This window comes from Anomaloglossus baeobatrachus, chromosome 2 (genome assembly GCF_048569485.1).
Source record: "Anomaloglossus baeobatrachus isolate aAnoBae1 chromosome 2, aAnoBae1.hap1, whole genome shotgun sequence".
NCBI classification, from domain to species: Eukaryota; Metazoa; Chordata; class Amphibia; order Anura; family Aromobatidae; genus Anomaloglossus; species Anomaloglossus baeobatrachus.
Genome location: NC_134354.1, coordinates 252,971,519 through 252,984,940, shown reverse-complemented (window position 1 = coordinate 252,984,940; position 13,422 = coordinate 252,971,519). Strand labels below are relative to the sequence as shown.

General features: G+C 48.0%; 1 protein-coding gene across 3 annotated transcripts in view; it reads right to left on the bottom strand.

The window, feature by feature from the left end:
* AHCYL1 (adenosylhomocysteinase like 1) overlaps positions 1-10,866 on the bottom strand; it is a 78,140-nt gene extending 67,274 nt beyond the window's left edge. For 2 of the 3 annotated variants that reach the window (XM_075335745.1, XM_075335746.1), the window contains exon 1: positions 10,636-10,865. In XM_075335745.1, coding sequence (XP_075191860.1) covers positions 10,636-10,725 — 90 coding nt within the window. In that variant the 5' untranslated portion in view covers positions 10,726-10,865. Of the gene's footprint in view, positions 1-10,635 lie in introns of all 3 variants that reach the window. The other variant, XM_075335747.1, reaches the window with a different exon arrangement.
* Between the last annotated feature and the right edge of the window lie 2,556 nt (positions 10,867-13,422).

The window sequence follows — 13,422 nt, the reverse complement described above, 5'->3', positions numbered from 1 at the left end:
TGGGGACGCAGAACGCAGTGTAACTGCATAAAAATACGCTATGTGGGCACACAGCCTTATGCTTGAGGGTGTTGTGGAAATTGTCGCAGACCTGACACCTGTTCTGAGGACACTTCAGGATGGGGTTTGCACCATCTGCCATATAAGTATAACCTGTGATACCTGCTAGAACATGTAACTAATAGCTCTACGTGTCAGTGCTGCCCTTTATCACAGTGTTCGGTGTCTATCCCAGTCTATATCGTATCCTTCAGGTTGTACACCAGTATACGGCACTTTTTGTTTATATCATGTCTGTTTCCCCCTTCTCTAAGTATCTGATATCACGGCTCAGTAGTTTATGAAACTATATTTCACAGCACTCCCTAGCAGCCACAGGCTGTTAGGGCATGTTGGGTGTAGTAGTTCAACAAGGCCTGACGCGCCATATCTGATCCCTGTCCTACACATCTGCTTTCATTAAATAGTAGCATAACAATGCTTTCCAAAAATGTGCCCACCTGAGAAGGCTTCTGAGGAGGTGAAATAGAAGCCATGTTTAGCAGGTTTACGCAGCTTTATCTCTGACAACAGCTGCAGTTTTAGGAGAGCAGTAACCAGACACTGGTATGTGAGCCTAAAAAAAATATTTTCCTGCAGATATAGGGTTAATCTGAAGATAAATAGTATATTAATACTGTCTGCCCACCTTACTGAAAGTGCAGCTACAGGGATAAAATGAAGCTATTTTCTACTGGAAGCCACCAGCTCTCAGTCAAGGGGGCAGTGCACAGAATGATTACAGTCACCACTCACTATATTGTCAGCAGTGGCCATAAGCACGCCTTGCACTTTGATTGACAGCCGGCTCTGCAGCACTTCTGGGCAAAGTGAGCGGTCAATCAAAGTGTCAGTGAGTGCTTACAGCCAACACTCACGGTACAGTGAGCAGAGACTGTAATGTCCCCCTACACCACTCCCCCATGACTGAAAGGTGGCAGGTCACTTTCTCCTGGTAGCCACACAGTCAGTAAGGTGGCCAGGCAACATTGTAATGCTATTAACCCTTTATCTGCAAGTAAATACCAGTTTCTTAGGGACAGGCCAGAACGCATCTGTCGGATTTTATGCAGGCAAGATGTGGCTGCCTTTTCCATGTGTTCAGTGCTACCTCTAGTGTTGTCAGAGTAGTAGCACCCTTCTACACCCCGGTATTAGTCATGGCATCTAGTTGGGCTTTCATAAGGGCACTGCTCCGAGTGATAAGCCATTATCCATCTAAAATGACTGCTCACTATGCTTGCATGGCCAAAATTACTGGAATGTGGATATATTTAATTTCTATAAAATCACATCACAATACTCTACCCCTGAACTATTTTATTAGAAAGCATGAGAGCAAACATGTTAGAGAACCTTTGTGTGAGAAACCTACAATGACCCGAACAATACATGAGACGGAGAATAAAGGAAAGGCAGTAAACACAGCTCAGCAAACACAGATCACGCTGGCTCATAAATCTGAAATGTCTGCTTATGACACAGGAAAATTCCTTCTGAGATGCTGGAATTTCTGGGATCCACGTGCTGCCGCATCAGTCATGTAGTACAGGAATCACCGCACTGAGCACAAGAGAGGGAGCTGCGGATTATCAGAGCGTAATCCTTACCCTCAGCATGGGCCGCAGCAATGCTTAACATATTCTAAAAATATTAAATATATCCAAAGCAGCTTAAAGAGGTCCGAGAGTTAAACCAGCATCCGTCAGAGGTCTGAACAATGGGCCGAGCAGCACAGACTCTTACGGATTACAGCAAGAGCATTCAGAGCGCAAACATGGGGGCAGGGAGCTCACAGCACTACACTAACAGACGTCCATGTTGCAGGTCAACGATGGGCAGCCGGGGATGTAAGAAGTCAGGAAAAATAGCATGTAGGTCACGGTGTCAAGAGGTCAGTAACTGCAGCAGCAATGACTGCACCAAACGCTGCAGCTACAGTACCGGCACCATGGAGGAGATCAGTGCAGTCTCACGCACACGCAGATTATTCTTTCCTTGCTGATTTGAAGCAGTTTCCTATCTGCTGTATGTCAATTCTTTCAGCGTATTTCACCAATTCACATGAATGGGGAATAAACGCATCATAAACGGTTTAAGGCTATGTGCGCACGCTGCGGATTTTACCGCGGATTTGCTGCAGAAAATGCTTCTAACATTTCTGAAGTCATTTCCCAGCAAAACCTATGGGTATAAAAAAATGCTGTGCACACACTGCGTTTATTTTTTATACCTGCAGATTTACCCGCGGAATTTCCGCTGTGGAATTAATGTGCATGTCACTTGTTTTCTGCAGGTACCTGCGGTTTTTGCCATAGATAATGGTAAAAACCCGCAGGGACCAACCTGTGGCAAATCCGCACCAAAACTGCACCAAACCGCATGCGGATTTCGTTGCAGTTTTGGTGCGGTTTTTTTACCGCTGGAGCGAGATTCTTTCAAAAGGGTACAGTTTTTCCTTAAGAAAAAGTCAATTTCTAGTGCGCACATAGCCTTAAAAGAACAAGTGTAAAACGCCTTCAAAAACAAGTTAAAATAAGTGTTTCCAGTGCAGGAATTTCTGCTGCAAATATTTTATGTGTTCACATACTCTCACATAGGAAAAAAAAATAAAAAACTATTACTCTACGTCTACTACTTTATATAACCTCCATGATTTTGAAGGACAGCTCCAAGTCTTCTCGGCATGGAATGAACAAGTTGATTACATATTACAACAGCTATCTTTTTCCATTCCTTAAGAATGATCTCTTTTAGAGCCTGGATGCTGGATGGAGAGTGGGTTCAGATCAGGAGACACTTAGCCACTGAGTCACTTATTCATACTGTTCTTCAGAAATGCAACAGATGTTCTGGATCGCTGTCATGTTCGGGAATTCGCTGCTTTCCTGCTCACTGTGATGGACGCAGAAACACCACTTGTAATAGAGTTTAATGAGACTTAAAGGGAACCTGTTGTGTAAAAAAAAATGCTATTAACCTAACGATATGGGGTTAATCTGCAGGTTAATAGTGTTTTGAACCTGCCCAGCGCCTGCACTTAGAGCCCCATTGCCGGGAGGAAATTAATGTTATTCCTTTTGGCAGTGTTCAGCTTCCGGTCATCAGGGTGGCACTAGCATGGGTTCAGTCACCGCTCTGTGTATGGTTGTAACCGGGCACTCTGCAATGACTGACAGCCAAATCAGCATTAGAGTCGACTGCCAGTCATTGCCAGGTGCACGGTTACAACCATCACTCACTATACACAGAGTGGTGACTGAACCCGTGCTAGTGTCACCCTGATGACTGGAAGCTGAACGCTGCCGGGAGGAATAAAGTTAATTTCCTCCCGGTAGTGGGGCACCAAGTGCAGGCGCTGGGCAGGTTAAAAACACTATTAATCTGCAAATTAACCCCTATAACTGCAGGTTAATAGTGTTTTTTCATATGACAGGTTCCCTTTAAGTCTCATTGAACCCTGTTACAAGTGCTGTTTCCATGTCATGACAGCGAGCAGGAAAGCATTACCGGGCTCTGAGGGACGCTGGAATGCTCGGTCACCATTTATACACAGAGGCTAATGAAAATGTCTCATTGTCCTCCGTAACCTTCCTCCTTTGGCAGCTCTTGTCCGCAGCACTGAGGTTTGTGATTTGTTTTATTAATGGTGGGAGCACAACCTTTCCTCTACTCCAGCTGCACATTATGTACCCACAGGCCTAGGATTGTACAGATTTCCTAATTCATTGTGGGTAATCCAGACAGGCTCAGGTCACAGACGTTTTCCTTTATGCTCGGTGCAGGAATGACGAGTTCTCTCTATACACTGATCAATGGTGAAATCCCATCTGCCACATGACGAGTTTTCCCTATACACTGATCAATGGTGAAATCCCATCTGCCACATGACGAGTTCTCCCTATACACTGATCAATGGTGAAATCCCATCTGCCACATGACGAGTTCTCCCTATACACTGATCAATGGTGAAATCCCATCTGCCACATGACGAGTTCTCCCTATACACTGATCAATGGTGAAATCCCATCTGCCACATGACGAGTTCTCTCTATACACTGATCAATGGTGAAATCCCATCTGCCACATGACGAGTTCTCTCTATACACTGATCAATGGTGAAATCCCATCTGCCACATGATGAGTTCTCTCTATACACTGATCAATGGTGAAATCACATCTGCCACATGACGAGTTCTCCCTATACACTGATCAATGGCGAAATCCCATCTGCCACATGACGAGTTCTCTCTATACACTGATCAATGGCGAAATCCCATCTGCCACATGACGAGTTCTCTCTATACACTGATCAATGGTGAAATCCCATCTGCCACATGACGAGTTCTCTCTATACACTGATCAATGGTGAAATCACATCTGCCACATGACGAGTTCTCCCTATACACTGATCAATGGCGAAATCCCATCTGCCACATGACGAGTTTTCCCTATACACTGATCAATGGCGAAATCCCATCTGCCACATGACGAGTTCTCTCTATACACTGATCAATGGCGAAATCCCATCTGCCACATGACGAGTTCTCTCTATACACTGATCAATGGTGAAATCACATCTGCCACATGACGAGTTCTCTCTATACACTGATCAATGGTGAAATCCCATCTGCCACATGACGAGTTCTCTCTATACACTGATCAATGGTGAAATCCCATCTGCCACATGACGAGTTCTCCCTATACACTGATCAATGGTGAAATCCCATCTGCCACATGACGAGTTTTCCCTATACACTGATCAATGGTGAAATCCCATCTGCCACATGACGAGTTCTCTCTATACACTGATCAATGGTGAAATCCCATCTGCCACATGACGAGTTCTCCCTATACACTGATCAATGGTGAAATCCCATCTGCCACATGACGAGTTCTCTCTATACACTGATCAATGGTGAAATCCCATCTGCCACATGACGAGTTTTCCCTATACACTGATCAATGGTGAAATCACATCTGCCACATGACGAGTTTTCCCTATACACTGATCAATGGTGAAATCCCATCTGCCACATGACGAGTTCTCTCTATACACTGATCAATGGTGAAATCCCATCTGCCACATGACGAGTTTTCCCTATACACTGATCAATGGTGAAATCACATCTGCCACATGACGAGTTCTCTCTATACACTGATCAATGGTGAAATCCCATCTGCCACATGACGAGTTCTCTCTATACACTGATCAATGGTGAAATCCCATCTGCCACATGACGAGTTTTCCCTATACACTGATCAATGGTGAAATCACATCTGCCACATGACGAGTTTTCCCTATACACTGATCAATGGTGAAATCCCATCTGCCACATGACGAGTTCTCTCTATACACTGATCAATGGTGAAATCCCATCTGCCACATGATGAGTTCTCTCTATACACTGATCAATGGTGAAATCCCATCTGCCACATGATGAGTTCTCTCTATACACTGATCAATGGTGAAATCCCATCTGCCACATGACGAGTTCTCCCTATACACTGATCAATGGTGAAATCACATCCTTTAAAGTCAGGGACTATTTTATATTTTTATTATGGGCCGAAGAACTATTAGACAGGTAGTTGCAGATCTTTGCTGGCAGAAAGCAGTCACAGGCCTCTCCTGACGGCGATACTTACAGCATCCATTGACGTCACCTAGTCAAAGCAGCTACATTTCTTCTGCCCTGCTCTGTTGCCAGGGTGTAACTGACGATGTAAGGATGATTGACAGCCAGCCCAGCGACCTAACTGCAGGAAACCGGGTGTAAATCAGCATGACGTCAGCAATCACGCCCCATCAACAGAATGGATGAGGAAGAGCTGCAGAATTTCCAGCAGGAGTGGTCACTGACCACTCTAAACTCATGCCGGTTACAACAGGCACGTAGTATGCAGTTAGTTTTTTCTAAAAAAAATAAATAAATACAAAAAAAAAAAATCAAATTGTTCTGGACAACCCCTTTAAGAGCAAATAATTACTACAAAAGATCTTATGGCGCAAAAAAAGTTGTAATATTTGCAGAGTGTTCCTTCTAATCAGCTATGGAACAATATTCTTGTTATTCAGCATAGCACATTGGACCGGACATTACAGCCATCACTGCAAACTTCATTATAACTTGTTACCGGAGGCTTGGAGGGTGCACAACCCATTAATCAAGTTATACAACTTGTGCTGTTTCCTCAGAGCTTCAGCCATACAATCTAGTAACAGGAAAATGGCAGCGTTTGGTCAATTTTTTACCTCAGTATCTTTAAGCCAAGACCAGGAGTGGTAATTAATATAGAAGTGGTGCCCATGTTTTCCTCTGATTGTTTCACTGCTGGTTTTAGCTAAAAAAAATACTGAGGTAAAAACTCACCAAATACTCAACGTGTGCATGTGGCCTTACAGATACTGAGGTAAAAAGTCACCAAATACCAAATGTGTGCACGTAGCCTAAAGGCCGCTTTACACGCTGCGATATCGTTACCGATATTGCTAGTGTGCGTACACGCCCCCATCGGTTGTGCAACACGGGCAAATCGCTGCCCGTCGCGCACAACATCGCTCAGAACCATCACACGTACTTACCTGCCTAGCGACGTCGCTGTGACTGGGGCGGTTCGTTCGGCGTCACAGCGACGTCACTAAAGGGGGCTTTACACGCTACGATATCGTTAATGTTTGGTTGTCGGGGTCACGTTGTTAGTGACGCACATCCGGCGTCATTAACGATATCGCAGCGTGTGACACTAACCAGCGACCTTAAGCGACCTCAAAAATGGTGAAAATCGTTCACCATGGAGAGGTCGTCCCAAACTCAAAAATCGTTAAGGGTTGTTTATCCATGTTGTTCATCGCTCATGCGGCAGCACACATCGCTATGTGTGGCACCGCAGGAGCGAGGACCGTCTCCTTACCTGCCGCCGGCCCCAATGCGGAAGGAAGGAGGTGGGCGGGATGTTACGTCCTGCTCATTTCCGCCCCTCCGCTTTGATTGGCTGGCCACTTAGTGACGTTGCGGTGACGTCGCTGTGCTGCCGAACGTCCCTCCCCCTTGAAGGAGGGATTGTTCGGCAGTCACAACGCCGACGCCGACCAGGTAAGTGCGTGTGACGCTGCCGTAGCGATAATGTTCGCTACGGCAGCGATCACAAACAATCGCATGCGCGACGGGGGCGGGTACTTACACGCTCGATATCTCTAGAAATTGCTAGCGATATCGCTACCGTGTAATGCCCCCTTAAGAGGCCTCCCAATAGAAGCGGAGGGGCGGAGATGAGGGGACGAACATCCCGCCCACCTCCTTCCTTCCTCATTGCAGGCGGGACGCAGGTAAGGTGAGGTTCCTCGTTCCTGCGGTGTCACGATGTGTGCTGCCGCAGGAACGAGGAACAACATCACTACTGCAGCAGCAACGATAATCGAGATTGGGGGGGCATGTCACCGATTAGCTATTTTGAACATTTTTGCAACGATTCAAAATAGCTAATAAGTGTCACACGCAACGACATCGCTAACGCGGCCGGATGTGCGTCACAAAATCTGTGACCCCAACGAGATCGCTTTAGCGATGTCGTAGCGTGTAAAGCGGCCTTTAGGCTACATGCGCACGCTGCATCTTTTTGTGTTTACAAACTGCAGCCAAAATGCAGCCAAAACTGCACGTGGTCAGAGAGAGCCTGGAAATGTCACGAAAAATGCTTGTAATTGTAGGTGCGTTTTTGGTGCGTTTTTCACAACATGCGTTTTTGCTGCATTTTTGTGACAAATGTTGACAAACGCAGGAAGAATGAACATGCTGCATTTTTTTGTCACAAACTTTTGACAAATAAAACGCAGACAAATAAACTGCAATGTGGGCAGCAAATCTGACTTCTCATAGACTTTGCTGGGAAGTCAAATGTCAGAAAGTTCTGACAACAAAACTGCAGCAAAAAAAGCAGCGTGTGCATGTAGCCTAACAGATAGAGGTAAAAACTCATCAAATACTGAATGTATGCGCATAGACTATTTGTGCAGGTGAAATCCACAGTGCACTAAAGTGCTAGTAAATTCAGTAAAATTTCACAAATGTCATCCCCATATAGTACCAAAATATTGGTACTCGGTGGTGAATCTGCACCAAAATAAGTAACACATTTTGTGGACTATAAGACAATCACAATGCGAGAAAATCTCACATTGCACCCTGACCAATGTTATTTAGTAAGGCAGAGCAGATCTGCATTTATTTTATTGATGCCAAACTGGCATGAGAGAAAACTGGCAGCACACTGAGGTTGGCAGAGTATATTGGACAGTGCACACCCATACAAGTCTATGGGTACGTGATACATCTGACTGCACTGATCACATCCAAGAGCAGTCCAATATACACGAGACAGAAAATGGAGAAGATGGAGAAATTAATCCCTCCATCTTCTCCTCACCTGTGATTCAATTCTTACATGCAAGAGATTTACTTCATAGAAAAATGATGCTCGGCGCGCGCTCGCAGCAGAGCCTGAGCTGAGTGTCACATCCGATGATATTGTATGAGTACATACGCTTGAGCGCAGACTTAGAAAAAACACTTCTGTCCAGGGCTGATTTTCCACCTTTTGCGCCACCGCCTACACTGGAATGAAGTCACTAGATTGTGCCCGCTGTGGTACCTCAGCCCAAACACTGCATACAGCAGGGCAGAGCATCAGGGAATGGGGCTATGAGAGTAGTTTTTATGTTATTTCATCAGTCAGTACTTGAAGGGGGCTGCAGGGTGAGTGAGGGGCCTGCGGAGGCATCACCCGGTGTGTGAGGTGGTCAGTAGAAAACGCTTATGCGGGCGTCACACGGTACGATCTATCGTGCGATCGCACCCCCGGCGTTTGTGCGTCACGGGCAAATCGCTGCCCGTGTCGCACAAAGTTGTTAAACCGCCGTCACACGTACTTACTTGCTGAGCGACCTCACTGTGGGCGGCGAACATCCTCTTCCTGAAGGGGGAGGGATGTTCGGCGTCACACAGCCGCCGGCCAATAGAAGGGGAGGGGCGGAGATGAGTGGGACGTAAACATCCTGCCCACCTCCTTCCTTCCGCATAGCCAGCGGGTGCCGTGGGACGCAGGTAAGCTGTGTTCATCGTTCCCGGGGTGTCACACAGAGCGACGTGTGCTACCCCGGGTACGATGAACCGGCACCATGAAAAATAAACATTTTTTTAAAATAAGCGACATGTACACGACTTATGATTTGTGACCGATTCTGCGTCACTCGGAGGTGTCACACGAGACGACGTCGTGAACGATGCTGGATGTGCGTCACGAAAACCGTGACCCCGACGATGCATCGCACGACAGCTCGTCTCGTGTGATGCCCGCATTACTTTTTTGTGGACATCATCGTAGTGTATGGGGGCTGCAGTGTCCATAATATTGTGTGGGAGCTATCAGACTATGTGCGGGGGCGATAAGGACCATCATTCTGTGATGGGAATTACTGTGTGGAGACTCTGAAGGCATAGTACTATTTTGGGGTCACAGTGGGTCCTCATGTGTAAAGAGGGGCATTGGGGACTTGGGGACTTTATACTGTGTGGGGAGCGCTGTGGGCGAATTCACTGTGGGGTGCATCATACCGTGTGTGTGTGGGGGGGGGGGCATCCTATTCCTGGGGCCATGATTGGGGTATTGTACTGGTCAGAAATTCAGAATACACGTCAATTTCCCTATCTTTATAAGTTGGGAGGTACGCCCTTCTGTGACTGTGTCGTCACCACACCTACTCTGCTGATTTTTGTTTTATGGGGTGAGAGAGCACAATTAGGGACTATAGATGTTGGGAAGATACACTACTAATATCACTCATGGACTGATACACTTGTATAATAAATAAATGGAATAGGAGCATACACTACTGTCACATATACCACTAGTTTATGCTCTTATTCTAATAGTATTATTCCATGTATTTAATATACCAGTGTATCCTTCCATGACTGAGATATATCTATCCCTTTATTTTACAAGTGTATTATATTATATATTATATACAAACTGTAGAGCGCTGCAGAATATGTTAGCCCTATAGAAATAAAGATTATTAATAATATATATATAAATAATCTTTATTTCTATAGGGCTAACATATTCTGCAGCGCTCTACAGTTTGTATATAATATATATACACACACACACACAGCTGTCCTATATAATACATGGACGGACACACTATGTTCCACGCCAGGCACACGGTCCACGTATCCCACTATTCTCCATTCTGATGGGGCCCCTGACTGGTCCCTATACGCGTTGCTATGGCGATCCATTACACAGCCCACAGGCCTCCTGCCAGCACATATGCCAGTGATATAATAAAGGGTATGGCATCGCAGTGATGGGCACTCATTACCATGCAGAGGGAGCCCAATGACTGCCCCATTCCTGCAGCTCTGCTGTCAGACACTGGCTTGTACTGTACAGGACACTATATCTCCAGCTCAGCCATCATAAGGTGGGGGGAACGGAAAAAACGACCCCTGACACCCGGAGGACAGGTGAGCATGACGCACACGCCCGTGGCTCCAGGGGGTGTGGCAAATGGACAAGTGACGTCATTACCTTCTTTGGGGTCTTGCTGACGGCAGCCAAAAAGGAGAATTTGTTGGACGCCTCAGCTTCGTCAGGTGCAATCGCGTCTGGGGTCGACATCTTGCTTAAGGGCAGGTGTCCTTACAGAAAGTGCAGTAGATGAAGTGTCTTACTACCGGAATAAGTGACAGCAGCGCCGGGAAGAGCGGACGTCACGGCAGCGTACTACCTCATCGCGTCAGAGACTGGCAAGACGAGCAGCCGAGTGGTGAGGGCAGCGCGCTACTGGCAGTGAGCGCTAGAGGGCGCCGGAGAGCCGCAGCTGAGCGCAGTGCCGCTGTCATTTCCCGGAAATTGTGCTTCTCGGGGAACTGTAGCCCCGGAATCTGCTTATCTAATGTGCGCCCGTGCGTTACCGAGGGCTTACATAGAATATCCCTTGTTAAGGGGCTTTCCACCAACTCCATGTTAGAAACTGCTTACAACTGGATACAGTAATAGGCCAAAAAGTATTATGCTTCCAATCCCCTGCTGCTTCCACGCGTCTAATGCCTCCACTCATAGAATTCGTACAAAAGTACACAATGGAAATATTAAGTAACAGACACAATAACGTAGACAAAGACAAAAACAGGTGAAATTGCCATATTGCTGCAGACTGAGCCAGACACAGGCTCTGGGGTACAACCCAAAGGTATAGCTAGACACCAGGAGAAAAAATGCAGCATTACTCTGTGTGTACACGGCCTCAGCGTAGAATTACTCTGTGTGTACATGGCCTCAGCGTAGCATTACTCTGCGTACACGGCCTCAGCGTAGCATTACTCTGTGTGTACACGGCCTCTGCGTAGCATTACTCTGTGTGTACACGGCCTCTGCGTAGCATTACTCTGTGTGTACACGGCCTCAGCGTAGCATTACTCTGCGTACACGGCCTCAGCGTAGCATTACTCTGTGTGTACACGGCCTCAGCGTAGCATTACTCTGCGTACACGGCCTCAGCGTAGCATTACTCTGTGCGAACACGGCCTCAGCGCAGCATTACTCTGTGCGAACACGGCCTCAGCGCAGCATTACTCTGTGTGTACACGGCCTCAGCGCAGCATTACTCTGTGCGAACACGGCCTCAGCGCAGCATTACTCTGTGCGAACACGGCCTCAGCGCAGCATTACTCTGTGCGAACACGGCCTCAGCGCAGCATTACTCTGTGCGAACACGGCCTCAGCGCAGCATTACTCTGTGCGAACACTGCCTCAGCGCAGCATTACTCTGTGCGAACACGGCCTCAGCGCAGCATTACTCTGTGCGAACACGGCCTCAGCGCAGTATTACTCTGTGCGTACACGGCCTCAGCGCAGCATTACTCTGTGCGTACACGGCCTCAGCGTAGCATTACTCTGTGCGAACACGGCCTCAGCGCAGCATTACTCTGTGCGTACACGGCCTCAGCATAGCATTACTCTGTGTGTACATGTGACGCCAAGTTGTCGCGGGCGGCGGGGCGCTACACTCACCACGCTCAGGTCCGGCGCTGCTGCTGCTGCTGCTCGGTGGCTCGAGCGGTGGGCCGGATCCGGGGACTCGAGCGGCGCTCCTCGCCCGTGAGTGAAAAAGGTAGTTTGGTTTGGGGATTTGGTCCGTCACGCCACCCACGGGTTGTGGTGAGGTTGGGCACCACCGCTGCTGGTGACGGGGATCCCGGGAGCGATGGCAGGGAGCAGCTGGGATGTTGTTTTCCCCTCCGTGGGTAGGGGTTGGTGGTCCCGGGGCCCGGTGAGATGACGGGGAGGCAGGGTTGGCAAGGTGCAGGGTCGCTTGGACGGCGCAGCGCGGTCCCGGATGGCACGGTAGTACTCACTCAGCCACAAATGGATGCAAAGTCTCTGGTAAACTAAACGGCTGGATGGATGGATGGTGGTGGCTGCCTTTCCCTGTACCTGTGTGTATGTTCGGTCCCGATGGCTTCCCACCGGTAACCCGCTCCCCAGCGTGTATATGTGCCGGAGGAGCCCTTTTGCCCACAGGCTGTGGCCCTTGGAACTCTAGCTGTGGCGGTAGCTGTATTTCCTCTTGCTGGTTGGACGGTTGCCTTCAATCGGGTCTTGGCTGTTAGGAAACCTCTGGGGTTCCGGTCACTGACGGATTTGACCTATTTAACGGCGACTCCAAGCCTGGTCGGGGTCCGCAGGCCCTGCCGGTTTGTGCTGGCTTCACTTCTCTCCCCGGTTCGGTTCCGCATTGATCTGCCTCTGGTGTGCTCTGGGTGCCCGGGCCATGTACCCGGACACAGTCAGTTTGCTCCTCTACTGCTACTTCACTCCTTCACTTCCCTAACTGACTGACCTGACTTCCTTTCCCGCCTCCAGGACTGTGAACTCCTCAGTGGGTGGGGCAAACCGCCTGGCTCCACCCCACCTGGTGTGGACATCAGCTCCTGGAGGGAGGCAACAAGGATTTTGTGTTTGGCTGATGTGCCTATCTCAGGGTGGGGGTGCATGTTGTAGTACCTGTGATGACTTGGCTAGTCCAGGGTGCCACATTCCCCCTTGGTTAAATGCAGACCGTCCACGGGCTGCCCATCCATCACCGGTTTTATTTTTCAACTGCAAAAGATTTAAAACATATGAAAACATTCAACAAAAGCACATTTATAAATCTTCCCTTAACGGGAGGCACGGTACTTTAACGTTGAAAACACATTTTTATTAATAATGGTCGGCTTCCGCTCTCCCACCCAAACAACCTGGCCCTGATGCTGCCCCTAAGAAGTGGGCAGCACCCCTTGACCCCGGTCCAGATCCAGGCTGCCCGAGCGG